Below are 27,069 nucleotides of genomic sequence, written 5' to 3'. Positions count from 1 at the left end.
AAGCTAAGTAGGACATCTGCTGGTCATAAATTGCAATTAGGGATTCTCCAATCTAAAGCAAACACTTCCCCTCAGCTATATATTTCCCTGTTGGGGTGTGGATGAGTTGGCCGTCTATAACAATATATTTTAAATTCTCTCTAACAAAAGGGTTTTTGCATTATGTGAAATGTTGCAGTCATGTCCCTTTTTAAAACCTTTGATTAAAGTATTACTATTTTTATAATGTCTATAGTTTCTACTTTATATTATTAACTTGCTTCAGAGATTAATTTCCTAAAAGTGTCGAGTTCTGGTTCTTGAGATCAGAACCTGCTTTGAAGCAATACCCTTTGACTTGGAAGGCTTGTGCTCACACCACTATCTTCCATAAATCTAGCAAATCTCTAGATAGGAAGCTTTTCAAGGATTTGCTGTCTGCAGTACAAGGCGGAATGGGGAAACTGAAGCATTCTGAAGCTGGGTATAATGCTGCAATGCAACTCTAACATATGGAAGGACTTTCTTTCAGGGGTAGAACACCTGCTTTGCATGTAGAAGGACCCAGGTCCAATCCCTGGTGTCTCCAAGTAGAGCTAGGAACAGCTCCTGCCTGAATCCCTGGAGAGAGCTACAACTGCCAGTGTGGACAATACTGAGTTATATGGACAAAAGGTCTGACTCAATATAAGGCTTCTAAGGAAAGACAGGAGGAGAAAAAGGCAGCAAGTGGAGGTGCCTGAGGTCCTATATCTCTATGGACCAGTGATGCTGACCTATGGTATGTATGCTGACCAAATGCTGACCATCTCTATGGACCTATATCTCAGAGAGCCAGTGTGGTGTAGTGGTTAAGAGTCACGTAATCTGGGGAACCGGGTTCGCGTCTCCGCTCCTCCACATGCAGCTGCTGGGTGACCTTGGGCCAGTCACACTTCTTTGAAGTCTCTCAGCCCCACTCACCTCACAGAGTGTTTGTTGTGGGGGAGGAAGGGAAAGGAGAATGTTAACCGCTTTGAGACTCCTGAAGGGGAGTGAAAGGCGGGATATCAAATCCAAACTCTTCTCTTCTTCTTCTTCTATGGAAGCATGAGCACATAGCATTTAGCAGTGACAGAGTGATTTAGTGAGAAACCCTCGCTCTAAAACATTCTTCCTTCTGTGCAGACTCATGACCCACACCCAACAGCAAGCATTATTGGTCTGCAGTTTGCTATGCTAGTCCAACTTGACTTTTGCATGCAAAAATTAGCAGACTATCCCAAACAAAGCCAAATTCACAGTGAATTGTAATTTCAGTTTGCACCTTTATCAGTTTCATTAGTACAGTTTTGCATCATCAAATACACACTCATGTGCCAATCATGCTCACATGTGCCTATTATGTGTTCAGCTGTACACCTAATAATCATGAATTTACTACATGACTACATCTCATGCCCATCTTGACTACTGAATGAAGAGGGACTTCCTCACTGAAGGATGGAGGTAGAGGCATCCTTTTGAACACCTGCTAGCCTTTAAGTAGCAGCATACAAGGAAGTTCTGTCATGTGCTTTAGCTGTGCAATTGCTCACCTGATAAATACATCTTCAGAAATAAAAATGGCCATTTCAAGAACTCCTATTAACATGGGCATGCTCAGATGCCTTCATTTGAGATGAGAACCAAGGTAATTCATATTGAATCCTTGACCTCCATCAGTCTTGTCTTTGCCCATTTTGGCTCTTGCCCTCATACTTGATACAGTTGAGAAACTGCTGGAAAGGAGCAGGGCAAGTGGGGAAGAAAGCTACCACTCAGAGGGATAGCAATGGTAGAGGACCTTTCTAAGCTTAGGAGAATTCTAGGACACCCCACCCCACTCAGTTTCCTATGAAAGTTATCCAATAAAACATAGAGAGAGAGAACCAATTATAAGTTGGGATGGGGGAATGTCACTCCAATGAGAATTAGGCACACCTACGGTACATCCCACTGACATAAATGTGGACTAATGTGAATTCTATTGTACAAGAGGAAATTCTGTGTTCTCCGTGACGGTGCAGACTACCAGGATAAGCAAGCCCTGCATTCCTAAATACTTGCCTTCCCTAATATCTGTTTTCTGGACTTGCATCAGAGAAATAAGTGTGAACTGAATACTGTTTTATCTTGCATTATTTTTAGAAGGAAATGCCATTTACTGAAAAGAAAATTTCACCTTCTTTCATTCCCTTTCTGCAAGCCTTTAACATTCTTGTATTCTTCTTTTGTGTGTTTGTGCATTCTGATCTGTAGTATTCCAATTGGGCACTTCTGGTGCTTTCAGTAGAAGAAAGACACACATCCAACAGAAGTTGGTGAAAATGTATTCCACAACCTCTATGATTGTAATCATACTGGCTCCACAAAACAGACCAAGTTGGCCACCAACATCAGCTGTAATGAAAGAAATAAAGAGATTGGTCCAGCAATTCTCTATATTCTATCGACATTAGTATGATTTAATTCTATCTAAATGTGTTCAGGATTGGGATGCTAGTCTTCAGTCTTGAAATCACTGACACACTGAGTGAAAAAGCCAACTGTGGCTGCCCTCTAATGAAATGGACTTATGTCATCACAATGGGACTTCCCCTTCCTATCCTCCCCCCTGTAATCCCAACATGCCCCCCAAATATGCTCCAGAACATTCCAGAAAGCATTTGGGTGGTGGGGCAGAGAGCAAGGGGAAGTCCCTTGCTGAAACAGAAATGTACTTGCACAATGTTGAATAAGATCCATTTCAGAACTGAATAGATTTTGTGCTTCAGATTGAAAATACTCACCAGAATGACCACTTTCGTTATGCAACTCTCTTGAAATCTATTACTAACTTAAGTTCTACTGGTTTCTGTGGGCCCAAAGTGAAACTAAAATACCATACACACTTACCTATTGAACATAGTGGAAATTACTTCTAAATAAATATTATTGTGCTGTAACCTAGTGTAATACAAGACTTGATTCTTCTGTCAGCAAACAAACAGAAACGTATTATACAGAAATACTGGGTGGTATTCAACTGTTTTTTACTCAGAGTAGACCCACTGAAATTAATGACCCTAACTTAGTCATGTTTATTGATTCTATTTTGAGTAAAAAAAATAAATACTACCCACTATGTACTGCCCACTGTTGAATACCATCCTCTTGTAAAGATAGTTATATTTCATGATCCAAATAATGCTAATTAAGAAAACAGGGATAATGTGATGCAGCATAGAAGTAATTATGTCAATAACTACTTCATTACTGTGATCTCTCAGAAATGTAGGTTGTTGTTGTTTTTTTAAGTGCATTTGGGTCACTTACCAAGTAGCTCAGATACACTCAATGCCTTCTGCTGCCGGGTCATTTTGTAATTCAAATCATGATATCTAATGTCAATATATACAAGGTTACGCCTATGGATAATAAAGGCACACTTTTATTATGCAATTGTATTACTATTTATTATCATCATGATGATCAATCTAGCCATCACCATCTGCAGAAAATACTATTCATGCTTTAAACAAAGTAACAATAATCCAAAATCGTGGGGAGGTGGAGAGAACATAGAATTTGATTCTGTAGCACACTCAAGAGTGTTTTCACATATTATAAAGTCAGCCTAAATGGTTCTTATGAGCCCCTGTGTCTTCTCATACGAAATATCCCAATGGGAAGAAGGGTAACTTCCAATGGGAATGAGGCAACTCTTGTGCATGGAACAGATTAACCAGGTAGGCAGGAAAACTGGATAATGTCCAGAGGGTTTTTTTAGCACACATTTACATGTTTTTTAAAAATAAATATGAATCTAAAAATATGTTTGGATATGACAAACAGATAAATGCCTGGGAACATGAATGTTTCATTTAGGTACATGTGCCAAAGAGATAAGGTCAGCAGAAACTCTGGGCTGAGTGTACACTTAGTGGCAACCCTCATTGGTTGCTGCAAAATGTACTAAAATTCCTAGGATCACTAGATAACAATGAAAAATGACACCATTGAAATAGTAAGTATTTACTTACTCAGTTCAAATGATTGCTGATAACCAGCTTTGAGTGCTTCATCTTGGCCTAGCTATTACTTAAATTCTGAGCTAATAGTTTTCTTTTTTTATGAACGTTTAGTTGAACCATTAAATTTTGTTTAATAAATCAGTGTTAGGCAATCCTAGCTCTAAAAATTAAGGCTCAACTCACTCCTTTCTTCAAGGACCTTCTCCATTTTAAACCTGTTGCGTTATAATTACCATAATGACCCTGCTAATGGATCCCACAGTTTGGGCTTCCTGAGGTAGCTGAGGCAATACCACAATACATATTTGGAATAGGGCTGTAAATAGTTGAAACTACCTTTTAAAGTTTCTGAAAAATCAATGAATGACTATTAGTTAATTTATGATGTTAAACTCATTAATATGTTTGTTTGATCCTGACTGGTTAATCACTTGGGAACAGAAACATTTCCCTGTAATCTGTCATGCTTCAGTGACTAATTGCTAGATAGTACCCCATTTGTGAACAGTAATCAAATGTCAGAAGGAGTAAAATAAAAATGTTGTTATGAGGACACCATCGCACAGGGTGGGGAAGATCCATAGCATTTCTAACTTTCATTAAAAGCAGCTGCAATTTTGATCAGTGGAAAAAAGACAGTCACAGAACCAAGAAATTACACAAAACAAATGAAATGCCATGAAAATCCCTGAAACAAGAAGTAATCAACTATAGAGTTAAACTAAATAACAAAAATCAAAAAGTTTAAGGAAAAAATTAACCTAGAATTCTAGGCATTTCATTTGTTTGGTGCAATTTTGATCAGAGCAGTGACAAAGGGGGGCAATTCCTCTAGTCTCACCCGCTTCCAAGTAGAGCTAATAGTAAATTAGAAAATGTCACAGGAGGAACAGAGTTAAGAACTTTTCCCCAAGCCATAGCCTTCTCCAGCTCCATTAAATTAACATTAGGGAGCAATGTGAGATCTAAGCACAGATCTTCTGTAGTTTGATCTTCACAAGATTAATATAACATAATCATTAATAAAACTGCTTTTAGTGTTGATAAAATCAGAGACCTTTCCAGTGATAATGAAGATAAACTAAGGAGTCCTCATCTATAGAAGAGTGAACTTTAAAATTTATATTGGATTATAAACATTTTTAAAGAACCTGTGATTTATAAGCTTATGTTACCATAAATCTATTAGGTTTTTTTCAAAGGTGCCTCTGTGTTTTTGCTGTTGCAGGGCAACATAACTACCCTTGCAGAAGTTATATCTTTTTGCTTTTGTGGGGGGTGGGGATATCGGGCGAAGAGATCAGGGATTCCTGACTCAAAACATTTTCAAAATGTGCTGCTATATGTTTTACTTTGCGGAGTTTTTATTGTTTTATATTGTACTATATTGTAGTTTTGTATTATATTTTACACACAGGTCCTGCTTACCAAACACAATGTGTTGCCTGGAAATCATTCGTTAGGCAAGCATTCACATAACGAGTCCACAATTTCCAAGGATTCCTACGGGAGCATTTCTAATCTGGATTTTTTCTGATCTCTCCCCTGCTTTTTCAGTGGGTTCTTTCTGCAATGGCTGCAGGCAACCAGCAAAAGAAAGGCAAAGAAAAAACAATTGTCCTGCTGTCTGATCTTGCTTGCTCCCTCCTTATCACCAACCAGCAAAGCATAAACAAGCAAGGAAGAAAGGAAGTAGGCAAACTCTGGCTGTTCAGATATCTGAATCTGTGGTGTGTATAGCAAGGTTTGGGCATAATTATTTATGTTTGGATAAGTGAATTTTCATATAGCGAAAAGGCAGATAGTGGGACTTGCATACCTTGTAGTTCTCCCAGTTTATTGTTTAAAGGTAAAGGGACCCCTGACCATTAGGTCTAGTCACGGATGACTCAGGTTGCGGCGCTCATCTCGCTTTACTGGCCGAGGGAACCGACATTTGTCAGCAGACAGTTTTTCTGGGTCATGTGGCCAGCATGATTAAGCCACTTCTGGAGAACCAGAGCAGCGCACAGAAATGCCGTTTACCTTTCTGCTGGAGCGGTATCTATTTATCTACTTGCACTTGACGTGCTTTCGAACTGCTGCTTTAGTATTAAGCAGTATATAGATATATGAAATAAATAATAAAATAGAAGCCATTGAATTATAGTAATTCTTTGGGTCCAACATCTCTTGAATATGTCTTCATAAAGTTAATAAAGGTTGCTCTTGTGTAAAACACATTTCTTGACAGCATGACAATGAAGAAGAAAAGTACCTGATATATTCTGGACGTTTCTTCAGCTTTGTAGAAAGAAATTTCAAAGCCTTTTCACTTTCAAAAGTTGAATAGGAAATGGTGGTTGGATAATCTGTTTCCTCACAAGGCACAGGGCAAGTGGAATTATGTGTTCCTGCTGTACACAATCCTGCGAGCTCAATTTTATCTAAAATGGGAACCAATTTCAAACATAAATGCCCACTCTAGGCGACTTTCATGTTCACCACCATCTGCAAGCAGCCATAGTGAAATCAACAAAAAATAGATTGAGTTTATCATCCCAAGCAAATGAGTTAATAAAGCATAATAAATATTATATTATATTGCAGGATTTGGTGATAATTTGAATCTATGTCAGCAGCCTTACATTCTAAGTCGCAGAAAGATGGTAGTGTGTGATTTCCCACTAAAAATAGGTGCCTGTATTTTTACACTGAATTTCTTCAGCAATTGGAACTTAAGAAATCAAACCAAAAGTGTACAGATGATTGGAAGAGTACATTTAGAATGTTTTTTATGGTTTGTCTAAACACAACTTTCAGCTGGGATCATTTAAAGTATTCTGAGAAAAATCAAGTCATCTCCTTTCCCTAATAAACCGTTCCCAATCAGCAGAATATCCCAGGCTATGGGATTTCCCCCTAAGCCTGACTGTCCTGGTGCAAATGATGCTTTTGTTTGACTGGGATTCCACAAGTTGGTAAAAATGTGAGACATGCCCCCACCCCCACTGGTCCAGCTGGTTGCCAGTTGCAGACGTATGAAACTGGCTCTAGTATTTGGCTTTGGCTTTACTTACACAGTTCAGGAGAAACACAATTGTAAAATTTGTCCAAGTCACATTCTGTGCCATTTCCTTTTCAAAGATGTGAAGAAGAGGGAGTGGGGAAGGAGAGAAAAACACAAAGACAAAGGTATCAAAACACACATTTGAATCCATCTGTTTGGTAAACCAATAATAACCAATAAGCAAGTGACCCCAGCAAGTAAAGCAAATAATTCGATGCCTGTATGTATCAACCTGGGACGCAGGTGGTGCTGTGGGTTAAACCACAGAGCCTAGGACTTGCCGATCAGAAGGTTGGCAGTTCGAATCCCCGCAACGGGGTGAGCTCCCGTTGCTCAGTCCCTGCTCCTGCCAACCTAGCAGTTCAAAAGCACGACAAAGTGCAAGTAGATAAATAGGTACCGCTCCGGCGGGAAGGTAAACGGCGTTTCCGTGTGCTGCTCTGATTTGCCAGAAGCGGCTTAGTCATGCTGGCCACATGACCCGGAAGCTGTACGTCGGCTCTCTTGGCCTATAAAGCCAGATGAGCGCCGCAACCCCAGAGTCGGTCACGACTGGACCTAATGGTCAGGGGTTCCTTTATCTTTACCTTTTTATGTATCAACCTGAAGCTCATGTAGAAACACTCATAGCACCTGAGCAGAGGATGGGCAATCTTTTTGCTATTTGGGGCGGCATTAATTTTACCCTGGCTTTTGACACCTGAGAAATATATCTTTAGTACCCATCCTCTTAGCAATTTTAATGTGTTGTTATATGGCTGTATCTCTCCCCGGACACTTTCTGGCAGGTAAGAAATGCAATTCATCATCATATCATCATATCATCATCATCTGATGGTAGTATATTAGGGACTGCATACGCAGAGCTGAACCTCTGGTTGGCAGGCTAGCCCCTTGATTCACCATTTGCCAACTCCTTTTCTCTCTGTTCTGCAGGAGGACTGCTTGGGCAGAGACAGACCATTCTTGCTGAGAGCTTTTGAAAATAAGGTGAGGGGTACATGAGAGCTATATTAGACCCTTAGGCTGCAGGTGGCCTGTTTCTATCCTAATGGTTTCATTATTCAGCTGTCATTTATGCACGAGGTGATTCCTTAAGCAATTAAGGACTTATCTTTGAAACTAAGCTGTCTGAGACTACACTTCAATCCCTCCTCCTTATGCTGAGCAGCACTGATTGCTTCTGCTGGTTCAGCTGTCCTTCCTCAGGCCACCACTGATGGAGTGATACTTTTGTCACTCTGCCAGTGCAGAACATGCACCCTTTGAACATTTGGGTGGGTGAAAGGCATGTTGGTGGTATTCCTTCTAGCAGAGCCTGCCAGAAAGCCTCTAAATGGGCCATTCCAACTGCAGGGATATAACTGAGCTGGCTATGGATCCACTGGATCCCAAGCTGCTCTCCCAGCTGATACTAGCTGGCATTGGTCCTGATCTTGGCCTGGATCTGAAGTAACCTGAAGCTGATACAGGGATTGGGCCTGTTCTGCCTGCCCTTCTGCCTTCTGCTACCATCGCCATGAGCAGCCAGGCTGTGGATGTGGCAGTACTTCCACCGCACTGCAGAGGCTCAGAGGCAGCAGGGAAAAGTTTGGGTTGCTCTGCCTGTACAGAAAGTAATCTATAAAGACTCTACAGCAATGTCATATGCTTGCATGCTGTGCAGGGGGAGCGGGGATGGGAGCACTAAGCCCCACCTCCCATTGCCCTACAAGTCAGGGAGGGTGAAAAGGTGAACCGGGGAGTTCTTTCTCCTTGTACTGTTTGGAACCCTGCACAATAAGGGTTCCAAATTGTGTGAGGAGCTGCCAGGAATCACTTCAGACCTTTGCTTTTTTTCGCCCTCCCTGCTTGTGCATAGGTTGTACTAGTGAGCAGATAGCTCAAAATTGGCTAAAGGCAGTGCTTTTTTTTCTGGGGGGATGCATACCCCTAAACATTTTGGGAATCTTTGTACTTTTGTCCATTTACTGTATTTATTTTTCCTGATTTAAACTATAAAATGGTGGTTTTCTTGAGTCAAAATGAGAGTGCCCCTAAACATTTTTTAAGAAAAAAAGCAGTGGCTAAAGGCATCCCCCCAAGCTGTGATCTGCACACTCTTGTTGGATTTCTTTGAACACTGCAAACAAATAAAGCAACTTATACCTGCCCAGTTATACCTGGGAGCATGAACGGTAAGCATCCACACTGGTTTTGAATATGGCGTGCCTTGCATTCTTGTAGGCATCCGTAGGTGCTATAGAGCTTGTGGTGCTGAAGTTTGATGTTTCGCTTGCATTCTCCCCAAGGGTATTCTTGAATAATTGTCTTGAATGAAAGAAATGGCACGACATACGTTATATCCATTGCTACTGTCAAGTGTTAATTGAACAAAAACCACCTCCATTCCCACCTCCACACATACACAGATTGCTGCAAAAGATTTGTTGTTGTTGTTGCTGGACCAGACCAAACTGAATTAAATTAAAAGACTTGTTAGTAAACTTGATTGTTGTTCTGCAGGGCTGCCCCCAGAGGACAGCCTGACCGGCCCCAGCTAGCTTCAATTTCTCCTGATTCAAGATGGATGCTCAGTGTGCAACTGAATGGGAAAGATTTTCTGGGTAGGAAGCTCTAGGTATACATTGGAGTTTGAACATAGAACTGAGCTGGAGTACTATATCAAATTAAATTTTTACTCTGCTTTTTTATCCTTCCTGTGTGCCTTGTCATTTTAAAGTCTTGCTTATATTTTAAAGTTGTCAATCATTAGGGGTTAATTGCTTTAATTGATTTTTAATATTGTATTTTAATATTGTTAAATATTGTTATTATCAATAATGATGATTGCATATGCAGTTTATTGGACTTTAAAGTGGCTAGCCATACAGTGGTACCTCGGGTTACATACGCTTCAGGTTACATACGCTTCAGGTTACAGACTCCGCTAACCCAGAAATAGTACCTCGGGTTAATAACTTTGCTTCAGGATGAGAACAGAAATCGCACAGCGGTGGCGCGGTGGCAGCAGGAGGCCCCATTAGCTAAAGTGGTGCTTCAGGTTAAGAACAGTTTCAGGTTAAGAACGGACCTCCGGAACGAATTAAGTACTTAACCCAAGGTACCACTGCACTTCCATTTCTCTGTATCTTACTCTAATGCTTACCTTCACCTGTTGGATTGCAGCATGAGCATGCATTCCTACTGGGGTTGATATACCTAAACCATCAAATCGGGGAGGCGCCTTAGGTGAGTGGATAGCAAATGTGATGCCAACATCAACAAAACCAAGAGCAGGGTCGTCGGTGAACTCTGCCTAGGACACAAGGCATTGAAGGGTTACAGTAAAATTACAGAGGATAATTTTCAGATCACTGTCACACTGAACTGTGAATTGCCTTGGCAAAAAATTATCTACTACCATAATTAACATTAAGAGAAAAACAATAGTATATATGCAGCATTTTCGTTTTGTAATCCACTATGTATCACTTATCATCTGACTCTACATCAGATTTCACACCAATTCAAAATCTGTCAACGCAAATTAAGTTTCAGGATGCAGATTATATTCTAGGGGTTTCATAAGTTTTACTTATGAAATTTGACTTTGTGGGAAACTTCAATCATGTATGTATTATTATTTTTTTTTGCTTTGTTTTTAAAGAACTTGTACCATTATAGTGACCCACATGCCCTGTCCTTTATCATCAAGGTTTTGCGCTCACATTGTAGAAACATTTTGAATATCTCTACCTGTTTGACATCGAAAAGCAAACTCAGGCCCCTTCCAGAGGCACTCACTCTTCTTTTTGCTGGAATGTTAATGTGATTAAAGGTGAAGCAGTTTCCGTATTCAGTGAAGACATGCTCAAAGTTCTTCCATGAAGAAAGTAAAAGAAAATAAGAAATTGAATTAGCTCACCTAATATTAAGTAAGTATGTTCACAGAGAACTGTAGCTATAGAATTGGATTTATTTTGGATGAAAATGTGAAATGCAACCGATTTAACCTCTCGGCTGCACTTCCTCATAGTTCCTAGGGTTGTACCTGAGGTAAAAACTGGCCTTACCAATAGGTAAGGCAGAATGAGGAGGATGTCCCAGGCAGCTGATCTGGGGTGTCATGAAGGAACATCAAACTGTTATTTATTTATTATCACTTTCATTTTTTATTGCCAGGTGGGGGAAGGAAGTCTATACTAGGTAACAAGCATTTTGATTGGTGTCCTGGGAACTATTTATGATTTTGCCCAAAGCAACAAAATGCCTCAGAGCAGTGTCTGTCAACAGTTTATTTATTTATTCCATTTATTTATTCCACTTACTATTGAAAAGACCTGAAAGAGATTTACATGAATAATAAGTACAATGCCCAGCAAATGATTCACATAACAAAATACACAAACAGTATCCACTTTTTTGGCTTTTGTTTTACATAAAACCAGAGGGCATTGCAGTGCAGAATAATATAGAATTTCAAAGTACGCAACATATATACTACCATCCATACACTCTCACTCACCAGCTGTTTCACACAACCAATACAACAATTCACTATCTCAAACATTACCTTTGTCAACCATGCATACTCAAGAATATTACAACGTACATGTGAAGGGTTGTATGACATGTCTCAGCACTGACAGAACATTTGGAAAAGTGTATGAAGAATTCCTCCCAAAGAAACAAAACAATGAAGAATTCTGAGTGCCTTATTCCCACTTTAAAACCAGATCAAGTCATTCAGAATTTTAAAACATGGGATGAAATTCATAGGTGTAGACTTTCTGAAGCATCCTTTTGATTTTTGTCACATTAAGCTTTATCAAGCCTTAGACAAGCAATTACAGACCTATTTTCCAGTCTCTGAGGCTCACGATTGGTGGATGGCCACTGAGGAAATAAAATTCGTATCATAATAATAGTTCCCAACAAAACGTATTCAATCTAGTACTTTGTACATATATGCAGTCTCCTCTCCATATGAAAGTGATACATTCCAGATCACTAGATTGTGATCACTAGATTGTGAGTTTCCATACTCACATGCCCTCACAATGTCTACGTTACCTCTGATAATAGAAACAAAAATATTACCTCTGGATAACACGGCTCCCCAAAATATTCACAATCCAACAATGTACTGTTGTTGAGATAGAACCCATTATTCCTTGTGAATTCTTTGATGCTGAAATTTTGATTCCCCTGAAGGAAGTCTTTTATCTCTTGGCCAAACGTTTCCCTAGTATCGAACAAATGTAGCACTCCTGACACTATGCTCCACAGGAAGAAAATGGCGCTCAGGTTAGCTACTGCTTGGGTTTGGAACCTGTGAGCATAAACCATAAAAGCAGGGTTAAGCCTGAATTCCAAAGCAACTCTTAAAACTTTTAAAAGAAACAGAGTAAGGAGCCCAAGGCAGGTATGTGGTCATAGCATTGCATTTTATGGAAGACCTATGTATATTATATATACCTTAATAGAAAATCTAGCAGAAGGATAGGAATTATGGGGAAATTCAATTTAATTTGCATTTAAGGTGGGCTTATTTAATTTGCAGCTTCCAACACACATAGAGTCTTCCAAATTCACACTTTTCTGAATTTTGCAATGCAATTCTCCAGCCAACTAAAGTGCACAAAAATGTATATATTAAAGTGTATCGGTGAAAATAACATACAGAAATGCATATAAAATTGTATATTAAAAGGTGTATGGAGGAATAATTTTTCATGAATTTTTCAATGGAACTTAAAAAAAAAAAATCTTCACAAACTGATGTGGAAAATTGGACTGAAGATGGGAAGAATGAGAAACTGAGAGAAACCAAAATTAACACATTTGCCCATTCCTACAGGAAGTAAACGGTGCCTTACCTGTTCAGATTACAAAAAGTTACAGCAGGAAACTCTATGTTTTCCACATACTGAACTACCACCGATGTTGTTGTGGGCCAGCTGAAATAATTGGCGAAACGACTGCCAATTTGCCAGGCAACCAAACAAATGGAGCCCACGACTACTGCCATCCACAGTGCCTTACGGCTCCTGCTCCTTGTACGAACAAGATTGTGCACTCCATGGAACGAAGTGGAAGTTGCAAATTCATAATCATACTTCTTCCTTTCTTCCAGAGACGGCAGTGGTTTTCTGGTTAAGTAGAGCCTGGCTTTTTCCAACAATCCTTAACATTTGACAAGAAGAAAAATTATTGGCACATAGGTTCCCTACAAAACCAAATGAAAAGGATGCTTCAAGGTAGATCCCAATGGCAGGGAAAAGCCATAATGTAGCATTGCCAGATTTAATTCATTTGTTACAGAGGTTTACATATCTAGAATATGATTCTAAGCTTTGAAATAAAGTATCGGTTAAAGCAGTAATGACAAACATTAGCATTTATTTTACAAGAAGTAGCACTAACAGACATTTTCCCTAATTTAACGCATAGTGCATTGCATTACTATTTACTTCTAGATCTACATCTCAATCTCAGACCAAGTACAGCACAGAATCTTACTAGACGTTACTGCGAAATGGTAAGTGTGCCTAGGATTGCAGCCATTATCTACTGATAAAGTATGCTCAAAAGATGCATAAACTCATGCCTCTTTTCATAAGAAAAGCATTTGTATCTGCAGAAAATCTAAATCATCACCTCCCCAAAAGAATACCACACAGACAAGAATGCATAGCTACTGTTACATACCTCTGTCATGAAATCCACTTAATTTCCTAAGCTTCTCCATTGGGCATATATTATTTGAAAAGGAAAATTCAGCTACAGAAGACTGGCAGTTAATAGCTTATATAAAATGAGGAAAGGGGTGGGGATTACATTTTATACACATCAAGAGGCAATTCACATGCCTCTGTTGCTATACTCATAGCATTTTTTAAAGTGAGCAACAGGATTCAACACAGATAATGTATGGCAGGCTAGATAAAAGTGGAGAATTCCTGGAATTTAAAAATAATTGAGTCGGTTAATTTTCCAAAGTAGCAGGATGCAGAGGGTTTATATAAAAGAGGGGACTTTTGAGCAATCAATGGGATTTTTGACTTCCCTCTCCCTCTTTAAATAACATACAGTGGTATTATATGAACCGTGCTGTACATGCTGGCAGACTTATCTGTGAACACAGAATTTGTAGCTGCTGAAAATTAGCCAGCATGGTCATAGAGATGTCTCTCATTTAGAGGATATTATAAATAGATGATATCAGACCTTTAGCTGAAGAAACAGCATCTATTTATAATATCCTCTAAATGCCAGTTTTGGATGCCATGCTACCCAGTGTATGGGGGTGGGAGAATGGGAGAGCAATCTTTGTCAGAAAATTATTGGCACAGTACTTGAACCTCTTCCATAACTAGGATAAAAAAATAAAGGAAGCACAATAAAATGTTATCTGTCGGTGGCACATTATCCCTGCATGCCTCAGTTCAAACTCAGCTCAAAGTAGACAGTATTGCTCAAGCAGGGGTTGACAGATTGCTTCACATTTTCATCTTTGGTGGGACTCTCAAAAAACTTGTTAATAATATAATTAAATGTTGTAATTAGGTGGAAATTTGACAAAGGTACTTGGTAGGATTGTAGTCCTCAAAGTTACCTTCGAGAATGAGATCTAATGAGTTTAACATTTGTTACTTATCTTGAAAAATTTGTATTTAATGGGTCCAAAGTGCTTCTCTTTTATTCACTCTCTGAAAAATCCACCTATATCCAGAAAGCAAATCAAGAATTAAAGTTTATTTCCATAGATAACACTAGAGGGAGCACAGCACCGATGCACCAGATCTCTCTTCTGCTAATAGGGGCAAGGAACTGAGCAAAGCAATTTATTGATAGAACTGATTTATTCAGCAAATGCTTCATTCTACTGAACAGCTTCATTAGTATTTGTGAAATGGTTTACACTGATGCCCAGACATCAGTAGCCTCATTACTGCTTCTCTGCACCTAATGTGTTGCAAAAGAGTCTCCTTGCTATTTAGCAAGATGATATAGATGACTGCTGGTTTGCATCAGAATTGCATGCAGTTTTGTTCTTTAGCAATCATAACCAAGTATAAAATGCAAAGTGATAACCGGTCCTCTGTAACTATGGTATTCAGGGATATTTCTGTTTTAAGGGAGTAGAATATGAAGCCAAGTTCAAGAGAAATATCTCTGGAGAGAATTCTGGGCCACGCTCTTTTAAGGTTGTGTCTATTGAAGTCGCAAAGGATGCCCCCCCCTCCCAGGTTGCAGGATTGAAGTCATGTCGCGTACATATATTTTTAAAGCTAAGAGTACTATTTTTTAAAAAACACACCCTCCCCTGCTGCCTTTCTTTGCTACAAACTAGTTTGCAGTTTGTTAAACCTTGAACTCTATTCCTCCCACTGAGAATGAGTATCTGATTGGATTATTAATATTGCATAACTGCTATCCGTATTTGCTTAACCTTGAGTAAATGGATCTCCCATTTACTTAAAGCAGACTATTAATTACAAATGGAGGTTAAACGTAAAGGGCACTGTGTCTGCGGAAATTACAAAATGCTCAGGGAACATAGGAAGCATTTAAACTTAACCACAGAGTAGATATATAGATAGATAGATAGATAGATAGATAGATAGATAGATGATAGATAGATATTAATATTTTTATGACATAACATAACTCAAAATAGTCCATGCTGACTATCCAGATTTGATAATGGATTTGTCTAAATAGCCCATGAGAGACCCTGATAAATGCTCACAATTTAATGTTATTAATTTCTTTCTTTTCTTTTCTAAAAAAATAAAATCAAAAGGTAAGTGGAAGTGTACAAATTAAAGGATTAGTATGAGTTGCAAAAATGCAATTTTCACTGCGGTCAAGAAGTTGCCGGGATGCATAATAGTAAATTGCTCCAGCAAGTGTTGATAGCAGATGGAGGCCTTTTAAGTTTTATCACCAGAGTACTCCTCCCTGGAATAGTATGGCTAATTTCACACATACCAAGCAGAAGGATGAAGAATGGAAAATGAGTACCAGATGTTTCTACCTAATGGGAAACTGAAAGAAAAAGGTATGTTGCAGAAGTAAACTAATATGTGGCTGTGAAAAGGAATTTCTGATAACGGATGCTCTGTTTATGGGACACATCCAGTATGACTGTATTGCACCCAGTGGCCATGCTTTAATCAAAATCGTGCCTTCTGGGCCTGTGTCCATGTCCACACATTCAAGTGTCAGGTCTGATCAAAACTGTATGTGCATTTATACTTGTACAGTGGTACCTCGGGTTACATACGCTTCAGGTTAAGAATTTTGCTTCAGGATGAGAACAAAAATCGTGCTCCGGCAGCATGGCGGCAGTGGGAGGCCCCATTAGCTAAAGTGGTGCTTCAGGTTAAGAACAGTTTCAGGTTAAGTACAGACCTCCGGAACGAATTAAGTACTTAACCCGAGGTACAACTGTATGCATGTAGGCTTGTCAGCATCTTTAGGCACCCCCCAAAAGAGGTGCTGTCGTCATCCTAAAATATACTCTGAGGATGAAGAGACATGCAAAGCACTATAATTGGATAAAGCTAAGGAGAAAAGAAAGGTGAACAGAACAATCAGTTGAGGCACATCCAATGGAGTACTATGTACCTTTATATGTAAATTATTGTTACCAAGAGGCTCAGCCATCTAAGAACTTGACAAATGGGCCAAATTATCCCTTCAGTTTTCCCTCCTCCCACATCATTCTATTCAGTCCATGTGCGCTGAGTCATACTGAAGTGCCTCAGTTGATTGTCACATCCTTTCCTTTCCTTTCCTTTCCTTTCCTTTCCTTTCCTTTCCTTTCCTTTCCTTTCCAAATCAGAATGGCTTGCTGAAGCATATCCTTTCACACTTGCACGATTCCAGTATTCTTAGGATGACCACCTCATCTTTCACATTTGCCAACATAGTGCAGCTATAGGCTCCAAACTGCTAAAGATGGACTGAAGCATGAATTTCTAAAGTAGAAATTAGATGGAAATTACATCCTATTCTGCCCACCCACCCGAGAATGATTGCTTCAGATATAAAATTGCTGATTACTGTTTGAAACACTCAGGGCTGGCAGTCAAACCCCTTGCCCCCACACATAGGTTGCCCCAGCTCTCCAAACAGCTCTACGGCATCCATGATCAATCTGAAGCCCTGCACATGGGCAGCGGCGGAGCAAGCCAATCCGGTGCCTGGGCAAGCTGGGGCAGGACACTCCACGGGGCCTCCAAGGAGCCTGCCTCCTCCTCGCACTCAGCCGCCCTACAGCTGAGGGGGAGGCAGCGGGCAGAGTGTTTGGGGCAGCGCGGAGCCTGCGGGCACCGAAGCCACCGGGTCACTCCCAGGAGAAATGCATGGCCCAGGCCCGCGGTGAGTGCCGCTCAGCATTTTGTCACCCCCCTCAGCAGTGACACCCAGGAAAAACCGCCCCCACCACACACCCCTTTCTCCATCAGTGCACATGGATCCTTCTGGAAAGGGGACTACTGAGACCCCCAATAATAACCACTCCCAGCCCTGAGTACTATGTGATGTGGATCTTGCCCATTGGACCCCCGAGATACATGGAGAAAGATAAGGGGCTGCCAGTTGTGCCCATTGCCCCATTGCCACCCTACTGCTTGTTTGACTTGCAGACATACAGCTATGGAGATGGAGGAGGAGGTGAAGGAGGAGGAAGGTTTTTTTAAAAAACAAACAAACAAACCATTTCTGACATTTATAGTACTATTCTAGGTATATCTATGCAGAATTAGCCCTACTGAGTCCAGGAGGACTCATAGGTAAGCATATATAGAACTGCTGCCTAAATTGCTTTCTGATAAGATAACGCTTCAACTGCCTTGCGTAAAATGTACGAGGAGTTTTTACCTTTCCCTAACACAGAGCTAGCATGTCTGCTATTGGTTTGACTAGAAGGAGGCTCCTTTCTCCATTTTTTACTTAATGAGCTGGTCAGACAAGAATGTTTGTTTTGGTTGGATGTCATCAGAAACCGTGTGACATACACAGACCATCCAATCAAGCATTGCCATGTTCAGAGGCTGAGCAAACTGGACCTCAGCTCAGGGCCCACATTGCAAGGGGTGACCCAGAGCCAGCTGTTTGCTTTCTGCTATGATGCAATCACAGCCACTACCAGTAAGAGGAGGAGACGTAAGCTGCTTTCTAGCTCATAGAAACTTTTCATTTTTCATCATGCCCTATCGTGCATTGTGGTGTGAGTGAACAAGCAATGAGCATGTTCTGGATACCTCAGATGAGGGTAAAACTACATATCCTATGCATTTTTAAGAATCTTTAGGAAATGTTCTCTCCAATGCTGAGGCTGACAATGGTTGGGGGCAGGCAGGAGGCAGATGATGTTTCAAAGCCCTTTCCCTCTTGTTCAGCTTAACCCCTGGAAATCGCCCTTCCAGCTGCTCTAACCTACTTGGGAGAAAAATATATCTGTAGTCCAATGCTATTTTTCTAGAAAAAGAGGTGCGGGAACTCACCACGATCTTCTCCCTTGTTCGCTTATAATGGCAATGGTGCTCACCTGGAGGCGCTGGAACTGAGTTCTGGCGACTTCTGGCTGGGAAAAAAATGCCCTGCTGAAGTCATGTCTTTTCTCCAGCAGGGGTAAAATCAGTCGGGTGTGGCAATATTCAGAGGAAAAATCGGAGAGGGTTACAAATCCCTCCCCCCCCCCCCAAAAAAATCAGCCATATAAACACAGCCTCAGGCTGCACGGTCTTCCCAAGGAATCATGATTCATCCCAAGTTATTTAGCAAACATATGCAGAGCAAAGCCAAATGAACACAGTGAGAGCAAACAGGATGTACCCAGATAGGAAGCAAGGCTACAGCAAGGCTGGGATGCTAAGCCAGGAAGTGACCTTGGTAGAGGGACTTGAAGCTACTGAACGGTGTTGTAAATAAAAATATGCCCTTTTCCCTTATGGGGTATCCAAGAGCCCATATAGAGTCCTTACATAGGTTCCCTATTGGTAGGAGAAAATAACAGAGGCCAACCAGAGAATATTGAGAAGCAAAGCAGCTAGTAAGCTTGATCTTTATTGATCTGTTGCAACAGGGTGCTCCCCTCACACGCAGGAGAGGAAGAGGACCCAGAACAATGGCGTGCAAGGCCTTATAAAGACTTTTGAAATTCCCATTCTCTAGATCAGGACCACCCCCAGAAACATTATGCATACATCACAGAAGGGGTGTAATCTAAGACCACCCCTCAGATACATCCCACCTACATCACAGAAATTTAAATGTTGTTTTTCTCTTGTCCTTGTTTATCTCCTGTCTAGCAGGTTACTTGATTGGATTTCCTGGGGAGCCTGGCCATTCTTTTGTAGTGGTAAAATACTTATTTCCTGGGCCAGGTCACAGGCTCACACCTTATTCAAACAGACATATCCTTGAGACAGGATTTGTGAGGAAAGAGACAATGGGGTAACCTTGCAGAGAAAGGATTTGGTCAGTTTAGGAATCAAAATGGTTCCAGGTTGGCTTTCCTGTGCTGATCTATGTATGTGCAGTTATGAACATTACTATATATCTAAGACCATAAAATTCCTATCACATTATTCCCCCCTTTGGGGCTAGAATTTTTCTTAAAAATTTTTGCCCCACAAATAATAACATCATATGTTGTAAATGGATGTCTTTGTATAAATATATCATATAAAAATAACACATGTTGCATTTTGCTACTAAATTACTTGTGGCTTTCTAACACTTTGGGAGAGACCATTTACTCAATAGTGTTCTATGCTTTACACCTAGCAGGAAGGTCCACTAATGACTGAAAAATGCAGTTGGTGTTTTGTCCTTCGCCATTTTTGTGTGTTTCTCAGGTGTCAAGCTAGCTCTTTTGTGGTCTCACACTGACAGTGCTACAGCAACACATCCTGTCTGTTGAATCCCCTCAGGGCTTTCAATTAACCATGTTGCCTGGCATTCACCATAGCTGGCACAGGTTTGGACATCTCGTGAGGGACATGCCCTTGCCTTGGCCTTTAGCTATGGGATTTTATTATAGGCTGTGGTCTTGCACTCATGGGAAGTTGCTCACTTGCACTTAAAGGACCAAAAAGCTAATTGCAGCCTGGATACACTTGCCCAATTCAAACTGAGTCCAATTTGAATTTATCTTGCCCCATGGTTCTCAACTCTTCAAACCAATCTGTTAAAAGAAAACCATTCTTAACAAGGGCAGTTGTCCAAATAAGTCAATTTAAGTCTATAAGGGATCATTCCTGCTAAACCAAAGCATATCCACCTTCATGTTTCTTAGAAGCTTCTCCTTGGTAAAGCAAGTTTAGGGAAAGTTGGCAGAGTGCCAGGTGGAACAATGAAATGTGGTTATAAATTGAGCTAAACATTGGACTACACAATAGTGTGAGCTATTAGAAAGTATAAAATGCATGAGAATTCTCCATTGGTGTGTAAGCAATAAGACATAAAACATAAAAACAATTACAGACAAAAATAGCCCCCCCCCTTGTGGAAATAACACACTGTCAGACACATTTCAACATTCTTACGTAATAACACATAATACAAAACAAACTAATTAAATATCAGTTGCATATCTTGACACAATTGTGATCTTTTACGTATGTATCTTTTGAATCCTGGAGCACAGAGGCTTGAGTTTCAAAAGTGAGAAAATGTCCTTGCAATTCAAGTCCTCCCCCCTTTGTCAGCCCCACTCCCCCATCAGTCTATATCCTTTGAAAGAGATAGCTGTGGGCACTTTGAAAACTCTGGTGTTGCAGGTCTTGTGATGGCGAAGAACTGAGTTGAGGGGTTGTTGCTGCTTTTCATCATTGCACATCTGTAGAAGTGATATCCTGTAAGGGGGCAGGGTTTTGGGGAGACTTAAAGGACAGTTAGAAAAAGTAAGGAGCAAAAGGCAAAAAGGATGTCCTTCAATTTACGTGGGAAGCTGCAAATAATAAAAATCTTAGCGGATTAAGCATTTCATTCATTCCAATATTATTATCATCACATTTTCATATAATTACTGTTATTATCTGCTAAGTTCGTTTGCTTTCTTTCACTTAATAAAAAATTACTCCACATGTAGATAAAGAGAACTGTAAAAAATACAAGAAAGGTTAAAAAATAAAAAGAAAGTAAAAAATTAGATTACCAGTTAGATGAAAATGGACTTGACACAAAGACATCAGATTCAGAAAAGAACTATTATTAAATATATTATCAAAACCACGCAGATTACTACTAGACTGAAAAAAATGGGAAAACAATGGGGGGGAAACTTAAAATTCACCATGTGCTATCTGATAAAAGAACTTCATGAAACTGACTTTCAACATGTGATGAACATGTCCCCAAGGTAAAACACACACACACAAAATGAGCTATGAGGAACCAAAAATAAATAAATGCTAAGACACACAATTAATAAGAAACCTGAAGTAACCTGAAGTAATCTGTTTTGGCATTCTAACATCCCAAATGAAAATAAAAGAGTGTTTCTTGATGTGACAACATCGGCTGTAATGTTAATAGCGGAATACTGGGAAATGAGTTAATACCAAGAAAAAATGAATGGCAATTTAAAGTTGTGCAAGTACCTTGCACTAGCCAAAATGACAGAATTAATAAGAAATGCTCAGGCAAAAAGGTAAACAAATACCATTCCATAAACAATGTTTGGTTGTGCTTCGATTAATTTCATATATATAATGGAAGAACTGATAAAACGAACTTAATAAACGAAAACAGATTATTTGTAACCTAAAAAAAATGTCAAAGCCACAAAGAGATAGAGGGAAATCAACTAATATAGCAGGGATTCAGACTTGTTTTGCTGAACAGAAAGAAAGTGACTGTTTGGCTTTAAGGGAAGAAAGACAAAAGAAAAACAAATGCAATTACTTTTTATAGAGTATTTAAATCACTGTTTGCATCCCCTCATTATCATTTGTGCTGTGGGAGAGAAGAAAGGACACTCTGTTAAAAGGCAAAATTATTTCATGTGAGAGGTCTGTCAGGAAATGCTGTTCCTAAAATGTATAGGCATATACACACACACCAAAAATTTTTTTTATAAAATTTAAATCCCATGGGGGGGGGGAGAAACTACTCAAGAGAGGAACTCACAGTGGGAGTGCTTTGATATTTACCTGTGAAAAGAATTTGGCATGTCCAGTACTTAACTCTTTTGTCTTAAGTAGCCCCTGGAGCAAAACACATTAAGGGCGATTTCCCTCAATGGTTCCAAGTTTTACATAAGGAAATTTGTATAGGTTTCACGCTCTCCAAACCTTCTCTCTCCCCCCCTCCTTTCTCTCGCTCTCTTTTTTGTAAGCTGATCTAGCCTCTGTGCATGTGCAGAGTTCATGTCTCAGCAAACCTTTTATACCATTGAAAATGTTGCATCTTTTGGCTCAATTAGAATAAGGAAGGGAAAGGTAAGGAGTAGATTTTAAAAATAGGGTTAGATTTTAAAACAAAAAAGAGAAACTCAGCAATTTAAGTATTCACTAAAGCTAGCAATTTCAGCCCTAGCAAAAGGAGTGCTTCCTTTATGTACAGGAAAGGGCTATCATTATTGGTCATTTTATCTGGTCATTCGCGGAACAATCAACCGCTCTCTTATTTATGAGTAAAAATGGCCAGAGAGTTAGAATTCATAGGATTTTTTTTTTTAACATTCTCAGTCATTTCAGCCTTACCATTTGCAGACAAATTTTACTGCCCTTTATTTACAGGATGGTCAAGGCTACTCAATTATATGTCAAGGCTCATTCTACTTGATTATGTGAATTTGTATGTGCTTAAACTTTGAGTAGACTTTTAAGTCTGATTTTTGTAAATAATAGACAAAATGATAAACACTGTAATCACTTAAATGCCTGATATCACCAGTTCTGCTTCAAACATCACGGCTTCACCTCACACCTTTTTAAAAAACAAAGAGCAAATCTGGGCTGAATTTCAACACATCAGCTACAAATTTGGAAAGTTGAAAGGGACCTGGGGTCATCTAGTCCAACCCTAAAATACAGGGTTCATAGCAAGAATTTGTACTACCAGAAACACACACATACTTATGTACACAGACACAACTGGGGAAGAGATCACAAGCCATGCGCCTATCATGTACTAAGGAAGAGGAAAATAAAAGTACCCATAATTAAAACAGCCATAGATTTGATTTGAAAGGAATACAAAAGTGACATTTTTCTTGAACTTGCAGAGGAATAGTAAGCCTAATCTATGCCCCCCCTTGCAGTTTCCTTTAAAGGAAGCTTACTCGGGAGTAAATTTACCTGGCACAGAATAAGAAGGAGAAGGGAAAAAAAACCTGAAAGAGACAGAATGAAACAAGGGGGGGCATTTTCTAAGAAAAGAGGCCAGGACGTCTTATAGAGACTGATATCAGGAGCCTTACAATAACTCTTCTGTCCAACCAAATCAAAGTTAAAACTGGACTCAGATATTTTTCTTAGAAGGAAGACCATACTTTCATAGGCATATGCTTAATGAAGTACATACAAGGAGGAAGACTCTTTTGAGCCTCTCTCAAATAACAAACATTTGCACACTTCATTCTCCATTTTGTCTTGTTTTAAGACTGATAAGGTTCAACATGGCTTCCTTAGATTTAGAACTTGGAGCAAGCTTGCATTTTTATTTTAGATGGCACATTTAAGATAAGCAGCTGCTGGATGTTACCTAAGTACAATTTAAACACTGGAAAAACGTTTCTTAAACACAAATTGAAGGGGACTGTCAGAGTCCAGGTGGGAATTAAGCACCAACTGGGCTTCTTTCCCATCAGGAGTCTGTGGGTTCATTTCTTTTGATTGAGGTGCACCCATTTTAAGAATTTTTAATAGCGCTAGCTTTTGCTTTTATACTGCAGTCGGGGTTTTATCCCCACTTTTCAGGAAACACAATAAATAACCCACAGTACACTCAATTTGGACAACTCCGAGAATTAGTACTGTGACACACCGCCGTTCGTCTGGCCTGACTTACTAGGCTGGTACAGCTGTTGGCCTTTCCTGGCTACTAAGCTAACAGTGCGGTCAGCGATCTCAAACCTCCCCCCTTTGGTCATTACTCAGCCAGGGAGCCCACAGCAACCTCCTGCCTCTTACAATCTAACCTGAGAGTTCCCTACTGGACGCTTGTGTAGCGCAGTGCCAGATTGGGACTCAGAAATGACAAAGAAGGAAAGGAATCAGGTGCCCTTGCTTTCTCTGCTCACAGGTCATCTCTAACAAAGATCGCCATGGCAGAGGTGCGGCTGCACCTGGGAGTTATAGTTTTCAGTACAGAAGAAAAAGCACGACCTTTTTCTGGGCAAAACTCCGAAGGAATAGGTCAGCATATAGACTGTAGAAGGGAAATGAAAGAAGTCACACACAACTTTTGCCTGGGCATACTCCGAAGGGCTAGGGCTGGTGTTGAGATTGAGGGGACAGAAAGGAGAAGGCAATTTTTAGATGAGGAAAAAAGTAGAAATTTTAGATTTGAAGGGAAAAGGAAGAATTAAAGAATTTTGGTTGCTGTGGTTTAGAGACCCCAACCCACTACCCGTGTTTCCTACTTAATACTCACTTCCGCATGCGCTGTTCCTGGTGATCCCACGATCTCTTGACTGGTTGTTTAAGGCCGGCCTGATCAAGCATTGCTTCCTCTGGTTAGCCCCGCTGAAACTCCAGTTATTTCCAGACCCTGGGACTGATGGAAGACTGGCTATTCCTCCTGGCAAACTGCCTGGTGCGCGCTGGATAACCAGTCCTTCCTCGTTTCCAGAATCCGGGTAACCAAAAGTCCCTTCGTGCGTGGTCGCCATCTGTTGTAAATAAAAATATGCCCTTTTCCCTTATGGGGTATCCAAGAGCCCATATAGAGTCCTTACATAGGTTCCCTATTGGTAGGAGAAAATAACAGAGGCCAACCAGAGAATATTGAGAAGCAAAGCAGCTAGTAAGCTTGATCTTTATTGATCTGTTGCAACAGGGTGCTCCCCTCACACGCAGGAGAGGAAGAGGACCCAGAACAATGGCGTGCAAGGCCTTATAAAGACTTTTGAAATTCCCATTCTCTAGATCAGGACCACCCCCAGAAACATTATGCATACATCACAGAAGGGGTGTAATCTAAGACCACCCCTCAGATACATCCCACCTACATCACAGAAATTTAAATGTTGTTTTTCTCTTGTCCTTGTTTATCTCCTGTCTAGCAGGTTACTTGATTGGATTTCCTGGGGAGCCTGGCCATTCTTTTGTAGTGGTAAAATACTTATTTCCTGGGCCAGGTCACAGGCTCACACCTTATTCAAACAGACATATCCTTGAGACAGGATTTGTGAGGAAAGAGACAATGGGGTAACCTTGCAGAGAAAGGATTTGGTCAGTTTAGGAATCAAAATGGTTCCAGGTTGGCTTTCCTGTGCTGATCTATGTATGTGCAGTTATGAACATTACTATATATCTAAGACCATAAAATTCCTATCACAACGGGAAGAGACCTGTGCCCGTGACATAACCCTTTTGTCTTCACAGCAGACAGGGAGATGTTCCATCTCCCTCTGCCCTGATATTCAAGGTTGCAAAGTCCACAGTCCAGGGTATGACATCTCAGCAGCTACAAGGCTGGACCTAGCTCCACTCCGGCAGGTTAAACTGTTGTTTGGCTCCAGTGCCATGTTTTCTGTAGGGCAGCTTGATGCCTCTTCGTCTAACAGTCTCTCCGTGTAGTGTGAAACAGAGAGACGCACACCGCAAAATTGTGTGAAAGCGCAAGTACAAAATTATAAAATCAAATTCTCGCCCATTAAACCATAACATGCAACTGGATTAACCAGATGGACTTTTCCTTTCTGGCTGGTAGAAAGTAAAGCACTATAGAAGCACTCAGCTTCTGGAGCCTGCCATTCCCTCCTCTCCTTTTGTCTTGCATTTGGTCTAAAAGTTCAATCCCCCAAGGCAAAGGATTCTCCTGAAATAATAATGGAATATCCTGGAAAAATAAAGGAGACTCCTACAGAAAAGCCACCTATTTGGATGAAATTGGAGTCCTTAAATGGAACTGCTGAAACGGGAGAGTACTCTAGCTATGACAACTGCATTTACTGGTTATCGAACGAAGAGAGGTTTGTATTCCTGCTTGCGTTTGGTGTGTGTGTGCTACCACCTTTCAGCTTGTTAGTTTTCTGGGGGGTTGCTGCCTGTGTAAGGGAACGTGGTTTGGAAAGTTAGCAGGGTGCTTTCAAGGGACGGTGTGAGCACAGTGTCGCTTTTGCAGCAGTGTTTAAAAGCCGCAGACAATATTGGAGTAAAACCCAATTTTTTAAAGTTTGCAAATATAAGCTGCACTTTAACTGTTCACGGACAGAATTTGGAAAAAAGGTGCGTCTTATATTCAGGCCAGTACAGTATTTTATGTTTTGTCCCCCCCCCCCCCATCAAATGGTATTCTGTATTCTATTTTCTTGAATAATTGTTTCATATAGAACTGATTATTTTAAAATAAGGTTACTAAGAAAAGGAATGTTCTATCATTGGGATTATACTCATCTTTCCCTTTTTTATATGACTATGTTGTATACCAAAGATACAACAGAAGCACAGTGAGAAGACACTGTCACTTACTTCAACAGTACTCTGTTAATGATTAGATGGAATTGAGTAACAATGTTTAACAAATAAAACCAGGACTTGGGAAACTTACTGTGAAAGTTCAAAGCTCTTTTAAAGTTAAGCTCCCCCCCCCCCAAAGTCTTAACAAGCCCTCAAAACATGTTTCATTTTAATTTAAAATGTGAACGTTTGATTGCCTTAATTATAGGGTTATTGCTAGAAAGTATTTCTTGTTACCTTCATAATATGCATTTCATTAGTTTCTTTTTTCAGAATTGCTTTCAGAATTTGAACTCTTAAACATGGCATTCTTCATACAACAATTAAGGATGTTCTTGACTCCATGAAAAAGACACCAATCCGTTTGTCTGTCATT

At 40.1% G+C, this 27,069-nt stretch overlaps 1 protein-coding gene across 9 annotated transcripts; it reads right to left on the bottom strand.

The window, feature by feature from the left end:
* Window positions 1-1,250: 1,250 nt before the first annotated feature.
* Window positions 1,251-27,064, bottom strand: ASIC5 (acid sensing ion channel subunit family member 5). 9 transcript variants are annotated; one of them, XM_081021383.1, is made up of 11 exons: window positions 26,931-27,064; window positions 18,564-18,674; window positions 12,924-13,273; window positions 12,145-12,376; window positions 10,801-10,923; window positions 10,211-10,360; window positions 9,225-9,372; window positions 7,073-7,129; window positions 6,271-6,439; window positions 3,316-3,407; window positions 1,251-2,400 (listed from the first exon to the last, which is right to left on the bottom strand). In XM_081021383.1, the coding sequence occupies exons 3-11, from the start codon at window positions 13,073-13,075 to the stop codon at window positions 2,210-2,212; spliced, it is 1,314 nt and encodes a 437-aa protein (XP_080877509.1). In that variant the 5' UTR covers window positions 13,076-13,273; window positions 18,564-18,674; window positions 26,931-27,064; the 3' UTR covers window positions 1,251-2,209. The 9 variants fall into 9 exon arrangements, with proteins under 9 accessions (XP_080877509.1, XP_080877511.1, XP_080877512.1 ...); XM_081021385.1 differs by having other exon boundaries at window positions 12,924-13,230; XM_081021386.1 differs by having other exon boundaries at window positions 12,924-13,230; window positions 18,608-18,674.
* Between the last annotated feature and the right edge of the window lie 5 nt (window positions 27,065-27,069).

This window comes from Podarcis pityusensis (genome assembly GCF_964106645.2).
Source record: "Podarcis pityusensis genome assembly, chromosome: 9".
NCBI classification, from domain to species: Eukaryota; Metazoa; Chordata; class Lepidosauria; order Squamata; family Lacertidae; genus Podarcis; species Podarcis pityusensis.
Note: the sequence above shows the minus strand (reverse complement) of the source record. Positions and strands in the feature narration are given on the sequence as shown.

Bases quoted from the DNA above. Each gene is read 5' to 3' on its own strand.
- ASIC5 (XM_081021378.1), bottom strand. From the start codon at position 13,795: ATGGAGAAGCTTAGGAAATTAAGTGGATTTCATGACAGAG. The intron at 7,130-9,224 runs GTATAACTGGGC...ATCTTTGAAAAG, and splicing joins CTTACCGTTCATGCTCCCAG to GAAATGGCACAGAATGTGAC. The intron at 6,440-7,072 runs GTAAGTAAAGCC...TTCCCATTTTAG, and splicing joins TTGTGTTTCTCCTGAACTGT to ATAAAATTGAGCTCGCAGGA.